The following is a 14,538-nucleotide window of genomic DNA, read 5'->3' as shown; positions in this document are numbered from 1 at the left end:
CAGCGCCTGGTCCTCATTTTCTGACTAAATTTAAAGCGTTGTTACTATATTATCAGAAAAAGAGAGTAGAAATTTTCACTTTAATTCCATTACGCTCTTTTCCATTTTTTATGTTCCATCGATACCACTTTTTGCTACCTCCTAATTATTTTCTTACTACAATATTTCAAAAAGTTAAAGTAAGGCTTCCTATAAATTAATGATAAACTTAAGCTTTTCTGCATGAAAACATCGATGCCGAAAAAATATACTTTTTTTTTATAGGGAAAATAAGGAAATATAGAAAACTGAAAGTAAAGTATTAAATGCTTTGTAAAGACTCTTGAGATAGTATGGGAATGTAATCCAAAAATGGAAGAATCAGTTGTTACTGTGTATAAGAAATTGTCCGCGTGACTAAATGCATGGAAAGAACAAAGACCAAACCAGTGCGTGGTCCGTCCCAAAGGCGGTAAATTTAAAATTAGAATCCACCAATGAGATTACGCGTTTACGTATCCGCCTATCAGAGCTGGGAACGCTGCTATATATACAGGCAGTGTGCAGGAGCGCTCTTACTTCCCCTGATTGCTTCACTCAGTGTAAGTCTTATTGGTGATGGCGCGCACGAAGCAGACGGCGCGTAAGTCGACGGGCGGGAAGGCGCCCCGCAAGCAGCTGGCCACCAAGGCGGCCCGCAAGAGCGCGCCGGCCACGGGCGGCGTGAAGAAGCCGCACCGCTACCGGCCCGGCACGGTGGCGCTGCGCGAGATCCGGCGCTACCAGAAGTCGACGGAGCTGCTGATCCGCAAGCTGCCCTTCCAGCGGCTGGTGCGCGAGATCGCGCAGGACTTCAAGACCGACCTGCGCTTCCAGAGCTCGGCCGTGATGGCGCTGCAGGAGGCGAGCGAGGCCTACCTGGTGGGGCTCTTCGAGGACACCAACCTGTGCGCCATCCACGCCAAGCGCGTCACCATCATGCCCAAGGACATCCAGCTCGCCCGCCGCATCCGCGGGGAGCGCGCATAAGCAGTTTTAAGCCACAAAAACTCACTTGGAGAAGAAATTATCATCATCCCAAAGGCTCTTTTAAGAGCCAATACATAAACAATCAAAAGAGCTGTGGCACTCTATTGGAACTTAATTCAGTACTAAACCTTACTTTAAGGTATAGGTATTCGGTAAAAGACTACCCTTCTGAAAGTAGTTTATAAATTGTTTATTAATGAGTACAAACACGGAGTAGCACGTTTCCTTTGCCGGATCTCTCCGCACCCGCTGGGAGGCACCCGCCCAGACAGCCCGCCCCGCCCCCATACTGAAGTCCCCCTCCAGGTCTGCCCTCCTCCCCCACCCGCCTCAGCGGCCGAGCTGCCGTAGGACAAAGGAGCGGTGACAAAAGCGACGAGGAGGACGGGGGCGGCGCGGGAGCGGGCAGCGGCGGCCGGCGCCGGGCATTCGCACCGCGATCGGAGCGGAGCCGCCCGCTGCGAAGAGCGGCGTCATTGGCTGCGCCGAGAAGGAGAGGTGGGGCGGGAAGGGTCGCTGGGCCGTGGCGATTGGTCAGGGCGAGATTCGCTCGGCCATTGGCTGCGCGCTCCCCGGGAGCGCCGCGGCCTATCAGGAGGCGCGGGCCGCGCAAAGGGAAGCGATATAAGGGCGGGCCGCAGGGCGCGGGTAATTCACCCGCAGAGGGCGGTTGGTCAGGCGTGTGCGTGCAGGGAGCGATCGGCGATGTCTGGGCGCGGGAAGCAGGGCGGGAAGGCGCGGGCCAAGGCCAAGTCGCGCTCGTCGCGGGCCGGGCTGCAGTTCCCCGTGGGCCGCGTGCACCGGCTGCTGCGCAAGGGCAACTACGCGGAGCGGGTGGGCGCCGGCGCCCCGGTGTACCTGGCGGCCGTGCTGGAGTACCTGACGGCCGAGATCCTGGAGCTGGCGGGCAACGCGGCCCGCGACAACAAGAAGACGCGCATCATCCCCCGCCACCTGCAGCTGGCCATCCGCAACGACGAGGAGCTCAACAAGCTGCTGGGCAAGGTCACCATCGCGCAGGGCGGGGTGCTGCCCAACATCCAGGCCGTGCTGCTGCCCAAGAAGACCGAAAGCCACAAGGCGAAGAGCAAGTAAAGAGGTCCCGGAGACAGGCCCGGGGCAGACCAGTAAAACCCAAAGGCTCTTTTCAGAGCCACCCACAGCCTCGAGAAAGAGCTTGAGACGCTCCAGCTGAAGGGGTAGAGGAGGGAGAGGGGGAGAGGGAACTCGCCCTTCTGGCTAGAAGTGTGTGGGACACTTCCCCTGCACCCGGGCCCAGGCTCCACATGGGCGAGCTCGTCTGCGGCCGAGCAGCCCCGGCCGTTCCTCGTGGGCCCCGCACTTGCCTCCCGGAGCAGCGCTCTGAGCCCAGGCACCACCAGCTCCGGCGAGCCGGGCTCGAGTTGAGCCGCCCGGGGTGCAAGAGGGGCTGGAGCCTGTGGCTGCCCCCCGCGGGCTTTTCAAAGGGCGAGGGCGCTCAACCCACTCGCTGCGGGAGTCACGGCCCGGCCCCGCGGCTGCCGGACTCTGCATGCTGAAGCGAGCCCAGCGCGCGTGGTCGCTGCGCTTTTTCCTCTGTGGGCTGTAGAGTCAATGGGAGGAAAGAACCGGTTCCCCTGCGCCCTCATGGCGCTTGACAAGGCAGATACCTCCACCCCCCCCACCTTGGTCGCTAGAGCCAGGGGCTCGGGGCCCCTTCGCTCGCGGCTTTTCCGGACGCGGCTACAGCTGTGGGAGAGTTGGAGTTCGCCCCCCAGCACTTTGCAGGCTTGTTCTTAGTAGGGGCGGGTGGGTGCCTCCCTCAGAAGAGCCACCGGCCCGTACAGCGCTCTCAGTTAACAAGCGGCCCAGCCGGGGTCTCCTGAAAATGGCTGCTAAAAGCAAGGGGCAGCAAAGGAAGTGGGAAGGGTAACAACGTAACAGCACTGCAAAGTAACAGCCTCAAGCACCGCGACAAACCGATCCGGTGCTAGGCACCAAAACATCGGTGGGATGAGTGACAAGAAAATCGAACAGAATTCTGCACAGCTAAAGGTTCACAAAAGCCGGTAAGGGCGACACAGCTCTTTCTGAGGACAAGGTGGGCGGCTCTTAAAAGAGCCTTTGGGGTGTGTCGAGAGGGTCCGAGAGCTGCCTGCGCGCTTTAGCCGCCGAAGCCGTAGAGGGTGCGTCCCTGGCGCTTGAGGGCGTAGACCACGTCCATGGCCGTGACCGTCTTGCGCTTGGCGTGCTCGGTGTAGGTGACGGCGTCGCGGATCACGTTCTCCAGGAACACCTTGAGCACGCCGCGCGTCTCCTCGTAGATGAGCCCCGAGATGCGCTTGACGCCGCCGCGCCGCGCCAGGCGCCGGATGGCCGGCTTGGTGATGCCCTGGATGTTGTCGCGCAGCACCTTGCGGTGCCGCTTGGCGCCCCCCTTGCCGAGCCCCTTCCCGCCCTTGCCTCTGCCGGACATGGCGCTGCCGCTGCTGCCTGAGCCGAGCTGTGAGCGGCCCGCTGCCGCGCCGCGCCCTTTATAGCGCGGGGTCCGACCTGGTTGGAAGCAGGGGCGGGCGCGAGGCGGGGGCGGTGCCGGCGACGCGTCCCCTCCTGCGGGCGGGGCGGGGCCTTCGCCCTCCGCCGCCGCTCTCGGGCACCTCCCCGGCCCCGCCGCGGCCCCGGCCCCGGCCCCGGCCCCGGCCCCGCCTCGGCCGCGCCCCCCCAAGCCCCGGCGGCTCCGGGCGGGGCGGCGGCGCTCCGGCCTTCTTTCGCTCCGGGGCCGAGCGCGCCGCCGATGTCGGCGTGCTGCCTTCTCCGTGCCCCGCCGGACTGCCTCCCAGTTCGCCCCTGCGCAGGGAGCCGGTGGCGGTGGCGGCCCCTCGGGGCGATCCGTCGGGCCCCGGGCTCGTCGCAGGACAGCGGCTTCGAGCGGTGCGGGAGCTTCGCTCCTCTGCCTCTGCCTGGCTTGTTGTCTTCTGCCATCTGCTGGGCGTGAGTTCGTTTTCATCAGTAGATTCCGAAACTTTTTAGATTTGATGAGAAAAACAGGTTCTGGAGCATGTATTGATTTTTTTTGGTTCTGCTGATCTTTTTTCGTAGTTATCATGAGTATTTTGTTTATTACTTCATTTGTCTCCAAATCTTCATTTGAAGAAGCATCACAGCTTCTTCATTATTAACATATCTACCCTTGGGTGTAAATTACCCTGTAGCTCTTGAGTAAGTTTTATTTGTAAGACGGATTGCAGATCTTACAGATTTTTGATTTCTTTTCTTCATATGTGCATTGCAGAAAATCCTTGAACTTTTCATCTATAGTTCTTTTGGTGCTTTTATAGATTACAACTAATATATTTTTAAATAATTTATAAAAAGAATAGGCCAACTATAGCAAATATCCTTTTAAGTACCTGTGTAAATTCTGGATGCATTTGTTGCATATTTTCTTAATGATCACTGTTCCCTGTTCTCTTAAATTATCTCCATTTTTACTTGTTCTTGCAATACTCTTCTTAGCTTCAACTTCATAAATCATCAACATAGACTATTACTACAGAGACCAGAGAGGTTTTATTAGTGCATTAATACTTTTATGTGAGGGTGAAAATATTATTTATAGGTTGCAAACACAAAGTCAACCTCTTGTGAAGACCAGAGTTGAAGATGTGAAACATGATCATCAGGTGTAAGATGAATGTCAAAAGGTTACACACAGAAGCAATAAACAGTAGAAATCACTTCAAAAGGTCTGCCTTTTCCTTTGTTCTTGTTTATCTGCCTAAATTCTTTCAAATATTGGAGCCTTAGAAAGCAGTACTTCATGCACATCTTATTTCACACCTTTCTGAAATATATTTCCACTCACTTATGTATCACCTTGCTACTTTTCCCTACTGTTTCCACTTCAGTATATGCTGAAGTATTCACCTGTCAATCTATTCATAAGTGCAAGGGTTAAAATCTTCACAAAATAGCGAAGCAGTAGGGGGCCTATTTGAGATTACAGAAATCCACTGTCCCCTGAATTTCGGGGTATTATTCATGAATTCCAAGCTTCAAGAACTGGATGGAAGCTCTCTTGAAAGCTTTCTCTGATTCCAATGTCAGGTCTCATAGTTGCGATTACTGGATTTTAAGTAAATAGTTCTTTTATGCAAATGATCATTTAAAGGTTTCATCAGTCATGGTGTTAAAGGAGAAGAGGAGCTTCAAGAATTATAGGACAAATTTCTGTCTCTGTATCTTAGCAGAAGATCCAAATAATATTTTGTGTTAATATAGTAGAAAAATTAATTCTTGTTAAGTTTTTATGTTGCAATTACATTTATTAATTTGTTTGTTTGTTTATTAAATAGTCAAACTAAAGCAGTGAACTAATAGGCATTGAACTAGAGAGGCACTCCTTTTAGTGCAGAAATACGTAGGCTTGGGCTGCAGTAGGCCGCAAAAGAGCTTGACCGATTATACCATAGAAGGAATTAGGCTTACTGGTATCAGTAGTGTTGGGGAACTCCATTTACTGCTTTTGCCACTTCTGGGAAAATAAAAGACATTCCAAGTGCATTAGGATTTTCCCCAAGCATCCTTGGCTTCCCTCACTATTACACTCAAACTTTGCTTGTGTCATAACTGGAGTTTCCAAAGGGCAATAACTGCTAGCTGCCTGTGGGCAAGATGGCCCCATTCACGTCCTAACTCTGCAATTCTGGATGGAGCTCTAATCTGATATTTAGAAAAGTGCTGTAAGTCACCTTATTCTTCAGTCAGCTTTGGGAATTTGAGAACTGAAAAACAATTCTTTCTAGCCAATCCTTATTCCTAGACCTATACTGTTGACTAAGCAAAAATTGTTCCTTCTTATCATTTCCACTCTTGTGACGCTGTGTCAGCTTCAGCTGCAGACATTTGGTCTAACGCTTTATCAGAAACTGTTCTTGCTCCACACAGGAGAAAGAAAAAAATTAGAAGTTCCAGCCCATTGGAGCAGCTTCTGTTTCCTCAGTACCAATGTATCAGTCCTCCAAGAGTGATAGTGAAAAAGGCTGGAAAACAGGGAAGTAGGTTTCATCTGTATTTTAATGGCATTTCTTTGATTTAAAAATAATAAGTTTTCCTGATAATAAGGCAAGTTCTGTTGTATGAAGAACAATGTGATTTTGAAATTTCCTTCAAATGTAGAATACAGGCTCTTTGGAACATTTTCTTGTGCATATCTTGCCATGAACTACAGCCAATAAGCCACAATTTATGGTGAAGTTTATTAAGAATCTTTCAAAGACTGATAAGGATGACAATATTGTTTACTGTACAAGTCCAGAGAATTGACAGAAAGCTGCCATTTAATGTAATAAGTTTGAACAGAAAGACAGCAAGAAAGAAAAACACACATGTGCAAATGTTAATGAACTAGAGAGTTCTTAGCTCCTCTGTCTCTGTGAGGACTTGATATCTACATTCATTGTTACAATGGGGTCACTGCTACTAGTTTAGAAAAATCTTTTCCTCAGAGTGTCAGAACTGCTTGCAAGATGGTCTTCAATAATGTCACTGAGGAACTTAATTCCCTGAATTTTAAGAAATAACCACCAGATAAAATGGGCATAAAAATTATTTTTCAGTTTCTGTGTTCATACGATACTCAATACTGCAACCTCATACCTAGCATTTCTGTCTTGCTTGTTATCACAGCCAGATCATTCAAAAGACATATTTACCTTTGTTTTACAGGCTGATCTGCATTCTCTGGGACACCTCACATAGCCATGTATTTCTTCATCATTTCACCTCCAAATAGAGAAAAATAAAATAAAAAATACACATATTAAATTACTGAATAATTCAAGTCCATACCATGGTGTAGGGATTCCACATGATTTGCTTCGAGTGACTTTAAGAAAATACAATTATTAAAAAATGTTCAGAGGGGTCATACGATATTCCCATCTTCTTTCATTTAGCAGAAGTTACTCTCAGGATATAGTTACTGTTATTTCTTGGGGACATGCAGTTTCACGTAAACATGTGTAAATAGAAAAGAACATGACACTTCCTGAAAGTAACATGGAGACTCAAGACAATGTGTTTGTATATTTTCCCAGCCCCGGGCTTCTGGAATTCCATGCCGTACAGTCATTTGATTTACTTGTTACAATTTCTTGTAGGCCTGGATAGATCTGCTCTGCTGTTTTGAGTGGCAGATGATAGCCTACTATCTATTGTGTGAAACAATTTTATCGCAGGCAGGCTGTTAAATGTTTCATATTAAAAAAAAAATAGGCAACATGCAGTTATAAAGGAGGGGAAAATTTTGAAGGCTTGAAGGCAGAAACTGAGAATTTTTTTTTTGTTTGCTTGTTTGGATATGGAGCTGCCACTGTCGAGGAGAAAGAGACCTCTTGAAATGGTGTAAAAAGCTATCTTTCTTCTAAAAAGATCAAAGCGGCAAGTCATCGGATGCTGTCAGCAAAGCAATACACTTAACCATCAACATTCCCTCATTAGAACAGGGAAATCAGTTCTGCATAATAAAGGGCCCTGATCGCACTCTCCAAGGGAAGGATTTGCAGCTTTACCTCACCGCTCAGGTCAAATTTTCACTACGCCCCAGATTCTGCTTTTCAAGGAATGTTAATAATTTGCGATACACAGGACACACTTCTTACGTTTTAAGATTAAAAGGCGGTGTACTGCAATAGCAAGTATGCTGACTCCCGAATTCAGCAGACGGAAGCAGCCCCCCGAAGGCTGTATCGAAAGCACATTCCCAGGAACATCAGCCCTCAGAGAGGCGCAGCGGTGCTTTGCCCCGCTTCACACCCAGGCGGGCGCAATGTAACGCCGGCTTTCCCGCACGCTGCTGGAGCCCCGGCTCCTGCCAGACGCGGGGGCGGCCGGAGGGCCGCTGAGCTCCCGCACCCGCACGGGGGGGCCCCGCTGCGTTACTTCCTCGGCGTTATCCCCGCTCCGCGCGGCGTCCAGCCCTTGGAACCGCTCCGGTGTCGGCCCTGCTCTGGGGGGGACCTCCCAGAGCGTGGGATGCCCCGCGGGCCGGGCCGGCGCGGCGCTGGGCGGGTTTTAACCTAAAAGACAAAGCCAAACTTTCCCTCGCCCTGGGTAGGAACGGCCCCGCGCCGCGGGGCCTCTCGGGTCGCTCGCCTCTTCTCCTTCCAACGGGAAACGCCGGCGGCACCCGCGCCCCCCTCCCTGCCGGTGAGGAGCACGGGCGGAGACTCCGGGAGGGGAACGCGCCCGGGGGAGGTGGCGGAAAGCGGCGGGGCCGGGCCGGGCCGCACCAATCAGCGCGCGCGGCGCTGCTATAAAGGGGGCGGCGGCAGCGGGCGCGCCATTGCTCCGCCGGCTCCGCAGGAGGCGACATGGCCGAGACCGCTCCCGTCGCTGCGCCGGATGTCGCCGCCGCTCCTCCGGCTCCGGCCAAGGCAACCCCCGCCAAGAAGCCGAAGAAGGCGGCGGGCGGCTCCAAGGCGCGCAAGCCCGCGGGCCCCAGCGTCACCGAGCTGATCACCAAGGCCGTGGCCGCCTCCAAGGAGCGCAAGGGGCTCTCCCTCGCCGCGCTCAAGAAGGCGCTGGCCGCTGGTGGATACGATGTGGAAAAGAGCAACAGCCGCATCAAGCTGGGGCTCAAGAGCCTTGTCAGCAAGGGCACCCTGGTGCAGACCAAGGGCACCGGCGCCTCCGGCTCCTTCCGCCTCAGCAAGAAGCCCGGCGAGGTGAAGGAGAAGGCGCCCAAGAAGCGGGCGGCCGCGGCCAAGCCCAAGAAGCCGGCGGCCAAGAAGCCCGCCAGCGCCGCCAAGAAGCCGGCGGTGAAGAAGAGCCCCAAGAAAGCCAAGAAGCCGGCGGCTGCTGCCACCAAGAAGGCTGCCAAGAGCCCCAAGAAGGCGACCAAGGCTGCCAAGCCCAAAAAGGCAGCGGCAGCAAAGAGTCCGGCAAAGGCGGTGAAGCCCAAAGCTGCCAAGCCCAAAGTGGCCAAGCCGAAAGCGGCTAAAGCAAAGAAGGCGGCGCCCAAGAAGAAGTAAACGGTCCTAAAAAACTCCCGTCTGCCTTGCAGACAACCCCCAACGGCTCTTTTAAGAGCCACCCAACTTTTCCGCAAAAGAGCTGAAACACTGTTTCTTACTTTTTTATATGTGGTTGTCGGTGTAACTCCCGTTCTCTGCCACTACTGTTGCTGGCAGTCCCTCAGATAACGGTGCACACAACTGCTTCCTTCCGCGTCCTTGTTCTCCGCGGGCGGCTCCGGCAGAGCGCGGCACCGCTCGCTGCTGCCGGGCGCTGTGCGAAAAGCCCCAGGGCTGCCGCGGGAAGCCCCCCGGGTACGATCCCGGACACGCTGGGTTTCGGGCAGCGCTCAGCGACCCGGCCGGTGGCGGGAGGCAGCTCTCGCAGCCGCTGCTCCCTCCCTCATCAGCCCGGGCACTGCGCCGGGGGGGGCCGCGCTCGGGGCCGCTCCCGCCCGCGCCCCTGGATCCGTGCCGGTTTCGAAAAGCCCGCGCTGCTCGTAGATTGGCTGCGCCTCTCGGGCTTTTCTGGTGCACGGGAGTTTTCGGGTTAAACAGACGCCCCGTCTCTAATCCGACAGGCGGGGACTTACGTTCTTCCCTCGGAGGAAGAGGTTTATGAGTTTCCTGCTACGAGCCTGCCTCACCGCTGCGGGCTTTTTCACTCCCAGTCTAATTCTGCCCCCCCTGGAAGTCGTAGGGTGAGGGGGCTCCGGGCGGCACGGGGGTGTTCCGTGCCGCCCCTTGAGCTGCCCGTACCCCCGAGCTGCCCATATCCCCGCTCTCCGGTTGAGGCTTTTGTCCCTTAGAGCCGCTGGTCTTAGTCCTTGGCCGGGAGCCAGGGGCTCGTTTCGCCAGGGGAGGCGGCTCCGGGCGCTGTCGGAACCCGCGGGGGGTCGGAGCGTCCCCCGCCTGTCCCCCAACATCGCCCCCGCTCCCCCTTCTGCAGCTGCCGCCTCTTCCCGGCGATTTGACCGTGCCCTCCTCCCGCCGCCATTACCGCATTCAAGGGATGCTTTCCCTCTCCTTAGCTGCGGCTGGGTGCTTGGTGGCAGGAGAAAGGAAAAGGGATGGGACGGGAAAGCTGTTTCCTCGCTTCTAGTCATGGCTCTGGTATCAGCGTTTCCCCAGCAGAAGGAAGAAGGAAGAATTTCGTAGAATTATCTGCTCAGCTCTCAACAAAAACAGTTGATCTCAAGTCAGTAGCTCGTAAATCCGAAGCGATTGCCCCAAAACGGGGTCTCTGCGGTTTAGAGAAGAAATTGAGACCTGATTACCGTGTTGTTGATAAAAACAATAAGTAAACGTTCTAAGTCCCTGTGCTACAAGGGAATGAATACAAAACAGACCCTTCCCTATTTGTGGTTGCGGAAGGTGCCTTAAAATAAAGACATTTTCCTGAAACGCTTCTCTTATGCTTCTTCTGTATGTCCACCTAGAATACAGCTGACATTTTGGCCCTTGTTTGAAATTGCCTCTTCCTCTACATAACGTACAAACCTGCATACACATCACATTTTTTTATTTTTTTTTTCTTCCCCTAAGATTTTCGGGCCACGTCCCTGCACCCTGACAGCTCAAATTATTGAGCTGAGATGCATCTGCCTCTGGAGTGGAGGTGTGCCTAACACGCTCTTGTGGTTACCATAAGTGAAGGCTGTCGGGTGTCACACCAACTAATTTTTGGAGTGTTTCACTCTACTGCTGACACTGACCCGATGAGACTGGGTCCGATGCGATTCTTCAGCTGCCTACACCGGGTTAAAAAGGAGTGGAGTTTAGCTGGGTACGGTCAAACAAAAAGCTGTGCAGTGAGAGAGAATAGGGGCAGTGGTGGTGGTAAGAAGCATGTGAAAGCAATGTTTCAAAGGCCGAAAATGTATATAGTTCATAGATTAATGTGATGTGTTACCTTTATGGAAGGATACATTTTATGAAGCCTCTCAGCTTGAAAGGAGGGGGATTTAAAAAAACGTCCATGAGAGGGCAGCAAACACTCAATAATGGAAACATCTATTTCACATGATCCTTTTCAGCTTGAAAGCCAGCTACTTAATGTCGGTCACCGAGATCTTTGTTAAACACTGCTTGCAACAGTAATACCGCAGCAGATTTTCCACCCCAAAAGAAAGCAAAGTAAGAAGTGAATACCCTCCCCCTAAGGATAAAAACACCTTGCTTTTTAGGTCTTTAATCTTTCAAACTATTTTAAAAATGGCAAAATTGGTGTTTAAACTACCATAGGAATGGAAAATATTATGCAAGTATTTGTCTAAAGAAAACATTTACTCATAAAAAATAATAAAATGCAGTAAATAAAATTAAACTCTCTCGTTTAACATACATTTTTTGTTGTTAGACTTTCATTGAACGAACGTTCAGAAAAGGCAGGAAATAGAGATTAGAAAGAAATTCAAGGAGGAGGAAAAAATTTTTAGAAATGCTATTGGACAGATTTTGCTGCAAGCCACTCCATTAAAAAAACCCGAGGAGCAGCTTTTTAAAATACTACATCCATATATAAGAATCAATGCTACTGGAAAATTAATCGAAGAGGTTAAATTCCAGTATAAACTACGTACCCATATTTTAAAATAAAAATTATAGATGAAAGAGAAATTTCAGAGTTGCAGTAACCAGGATACCCTTATATGACAGAGATTTTAGTTTCAACTGAGCGTGACGTAGCAGATTTAGGGGAGGAAAAAAAGAGGAAAAATAAAAACTTCTATAGGTATATCTTACCCGATACCTTTTTAATCTGGAAAAAAAAAAAAAAAAAGAAAAAGAAAAAAAAGACCACACACCAAAAATCCGAACGTAGCGTCAAAGCTTGAGCCCCAGGAAGGACAAGTCTCTCGAACCCCCCATTTTTGTGCTACCGGGCCTCGCTAAAGCCACGGCAGGGAGATTCGGCGGGAGCGAACCCCAGGCCCCGCCCCTTGCCTGCGCAGTCCCCAACCAGGTCGGACCCCGCGCTATAAAGGGCGCGGCGCGGCAGCGGGCCGCTCACAGCTCGGCTCAGGCAGCAGCGGCAGCGCCATGTCCGGCAGAGGCAAGGGCGGGAAGGGGCTCGGCAAGGGGGGCGCCAAGCGGCACCGCAAGGTGCTGCGCGACAACATCCAGGGCATCACCAAGCCGGCCATCCGGCGCCTGGCGCGGCGCGGCGGCGTCAAGCGCATCTCGGGGCTCATCTACGAGGAGACGCGCGGCGTGCTCAAGGTGTTCCTGGAGAACGTGATCCGCGACGCCGTCACCTACACCGAGCACGCCAAGCGCAAGACGGTCACGGCCATGGACGTGGTCTACGCCCTCAAGCGCCAGGGACGCACCCTCTACGGCTTCGGCGGCTAAAGCGCGCAGGCAGCTCTCGGACCCTCTCGACACACCCCAAAGGCTCTTTTAAGAGCCGCCCACCTTGTCCTCAGAAAGAGCTGTGACATTGAGTGTGTTGTTCGAAAGGGCTGTTTGCTGAAGCTTCTGTCTCTTAATAGCGTCTTTCTATTGTCAGTTACTGTTTCTGAAGACCTTATGGTAATGGTGGTTTCATGTTTTCCCTTCCCAATATTAATTACAAAGTTGTTTGTGCTGCAAAAAAATTTTTTCTTCTGTTTTTTTAATTCCCCTGTGAATGCTGAGCACGCCGCTAAAACTTAGTGTGCTTTGTGACCAAAACAATGATTTGCTAATCACAAATGTTTCCTTTTCACAGAACTATGCATAATCTGGAATACTATTCAATATATTAATTCTTACAATCTTTTCTTATAGCTGAACATAGGTTATCTACGTTTAGAGAAAAAGGGGAAACTCATGAAAAAAATGAAAACTTGTCCCATATGAATGTTACCTTTCTGATAATATTTCTAAATAAATTTTCTTAATGTAATCTGGTCTCAGTTCCTTGTGAATTATTTTTAAGTCCCTTTCAAGTGTAGGTATTTAATACAGATTTTTTTTTAAAAAGTACTTTTTAAAAAATATTTTAGTTCAACTTTCTCCCTCATGTATCTGGCAACACATCTTAAAAAATTATCCCTATCCTTTAGTTATTCTATCAGAAGGATATTTGTCCACAGGCTCCTGTCATTATACAGCTCTCCTTCCCAACTGAGATGTCCAGGAAGACTTAATGTTTTATTCTTTTCATCATAGAGGAAGATCAAATGTAAAAAACAGACAAAACTTCTTTTATAGTTATATAAAAATATTGGTTATAAATGTCCACTCACAAATGGGTGTCAGTAGATGCTCATGGTCACTTCTGGGTTTCTTACAAATTAAGCTCTCACCAGAGGAGTAAAGCCAAAACAAATCAGTCTTTATTCCAAAGTGCTTTTCATTACACCAATATGTCCCTTGTCTAAAACTTCTCAGTCAAGATTTTAGCTGACAATGCTTATGATCTCATGTTAACTTTCTTTAGCAACAAGTAAATGATGTAAGATAAGTAACTGAAAAGACTCATCTTGATTGTTACAGCTCGTAGCATAATGCAAATTTATAGCTGTGGCAAGTATAGGATTTCTTATGCGTTTCTCTCTGTTTGGGGAATTAGGGGATTTTTCTTTGAGGCTGTGGGGTTGGTGTGCCTGTTACTGTAAGAGGGGGATGTATAAAATAGTGTTAGTAGTAGTAGTATGATAATGATAATTATTCTGTAATCAGCTTACCAAAATAAACTGTTAAACTAATTTATATAAAACTGCATCTTCTTCGAGCCTCCACACGGCTCTTAATCTGTCAGGAACCTGGGAGAGAGGGAAAGCCAGAGAAGCAAAAGCGACGTGAGCGCTGTGTCTGAAATGCGCCCCCTCCCCCGCCTGCTGCGAACACGGAGGGCGCCGTAACTCGGGGGGAAGGGGGGGCAGGGCAGGCAGCGGAGCATCCGCTTTCCTTGGGCCCGGGCCGGGATTCTCAAGGTACCCAATGGGGTTGGCGCTCCTCTCGTCCAATCAGCGATGGGCCGGCTCTATAAATTGCGGCGCTCCGCAGCCGGCTGCAGTCCCCTGTTCGCAGAGGCTGATCCATCACTGGCGGGCGATGGCGCGCACGAAGCAGACGGCGCGTAAGTCGACGGGCGGGAAGGCGCCCCGCAAGCAGCTGGCCACCAAGGCGGCCCGCAAGAGCGCGCCGGCCACGGGCGGCGTGAAGAAGCCGCACCGCTACCGGCCCGGCACGGTGGCGCTGCGCGAGATCCGGCGCTACCAGAAGTCGACGGAGCTGCTGATCCGCAAGCTGCCCTTCCAGCGGCTGGTGCGCGAGATCGCGCAGGACTTCAAGACCGACCTGCGCTTCCAGAGCTCGGCCGTGATGGCGCTGCAGGAGGCGAGCGAGGCCTACCTGGTGGGGCTCTTCGAGGACACCAACCTGTGCGCCATCCACGCCAAGCGCGTCACCATCATGCCCAAGGACATCCAGCTCGCCCGCCGCATCCGCGGGGAGCGCGCCTGAGGCTCCTGCCCAGCCCTTCCCCCCTCTTCTGCTCCGGCAGAGGAGGCTGCACTCAGACCCAAAGGCTCTTTTAAGAGCCACT

General features: G+C 51.5%; 6 protein-coding genes across 6 annotated transcripts; 5 read left to right on the top strand and 1 right to left on the bottom strand.

Moving 5' to 3' along the window:
- The first annotated feature begins 559 nt into the window (after positions 1–559).
- On the top strand, positions 560–1,086 carry LOC310893605 (histone H3.2). Its single transcript, XM_083822821.1, has one exon. The coding sequence runs from the start codon at positions 598–600 to the stop codon at positions 1,006–1,008; it is 411 nt and encodes a 136-aa protein (XP_083678947.1). The 5' UTR covers positions 560–597; the 3' UTR covers positions 1,009–1,086.
- Positions 1,087–1,657: 571 nt separating this feature from the next.
- Positions 1,658–3,273, top strand: LOC310893606 (histone H2A type 2-C). Its single transcript, XM_083822822.1, has one exon. It carries the CDS (start codon positions 1,714–1,716, stop codon positions 2,101–2,103), a length of 390 nt encoding a protein of 129 aa, XP_083678948.1. The 5' UTR covers positions 1,658–1,713; the 3' UTR covers positions 2,104–3,273.
- Positions 3,093–3,463, bottom strand: LOC310893576 (histone H4; the record flags this gene model as incomplete). The annotated part of the gene is made up of 1 exon (XM_083822753.1): positions 3,093–3,463. One exon carries the CDS (start codon positions 3,461–3,463, stop codon positions 3,152–3,154), a length of 312 nt encoding a protein of 103 aa, XP_083678879.1. The 3' UTR covers positions 3,093–3,151.
- Positions 3,464–8,323: 4,860 nt separating this feature from the next.
- Positions 8,324–9,082, top strand: LOC310893586 (histone H1.03-like). Its single transcript, XM_083822776.1, has one exon. The coding sequence runs from the start codon at positions 8,361–8,363 to the stop codon at positions 9,018–9,020; it is 660 nt and encodes a 219-aa protein (XP_083678902.1). The 5' UTR covers positions 8,324–8,360; the 3' UTR covers positions 9,021–9,082.
- A 2,920-nt stretch (positions 9,083–12,002) lies between these two features.
- Positions 12,003–12,891, top strand: LOC310893626 (histone H4). The gene has a single exon (XM_083822862.1). The coding sequence runs from the start codon at positions 12,045–12,047 to the stop codon at positions 12,354–12,356; it is 312 nt and encodes a 103-aa protein (XP_083678988.1). The 5' UTR covers positions 12,003–12,044; the 3' UTR covers positions 12,357–12,891.
- A 1,121-nt stretch (positions 12,892–14,012) lies between these two features.
- LOC310893591 (histone H3.2) lies at positions 14,013–14,538 on the top strand. Its single transcript, XM_083822789.1, has one exon. It carries the CDS (start codon positions 14,046–14,048, stop codon positions 14,454–14,456), a length of 411 nt encoding a protein of 136 aa, XP_083678915.1. The 5' UTR covers positions 14,013–14,045; the 3' UTR covers positions 14,457–14,538.

Source organism: Anser anser (genome assembly GCF_964211835.1).
Source record: "Anser anser genome assembly, chromosome: 1".
Taxonomy (NCBI): Eukaryota; Metazoa; Chordata; class Aves; order Anseriformes; family Anatidae; genus Anser; species Anser anser.
The sequence above is the reverse complement of the archived record's forward strand: the minus strand, read 5'-3'. Positions and strand labels throughout refer to the sequence as shown.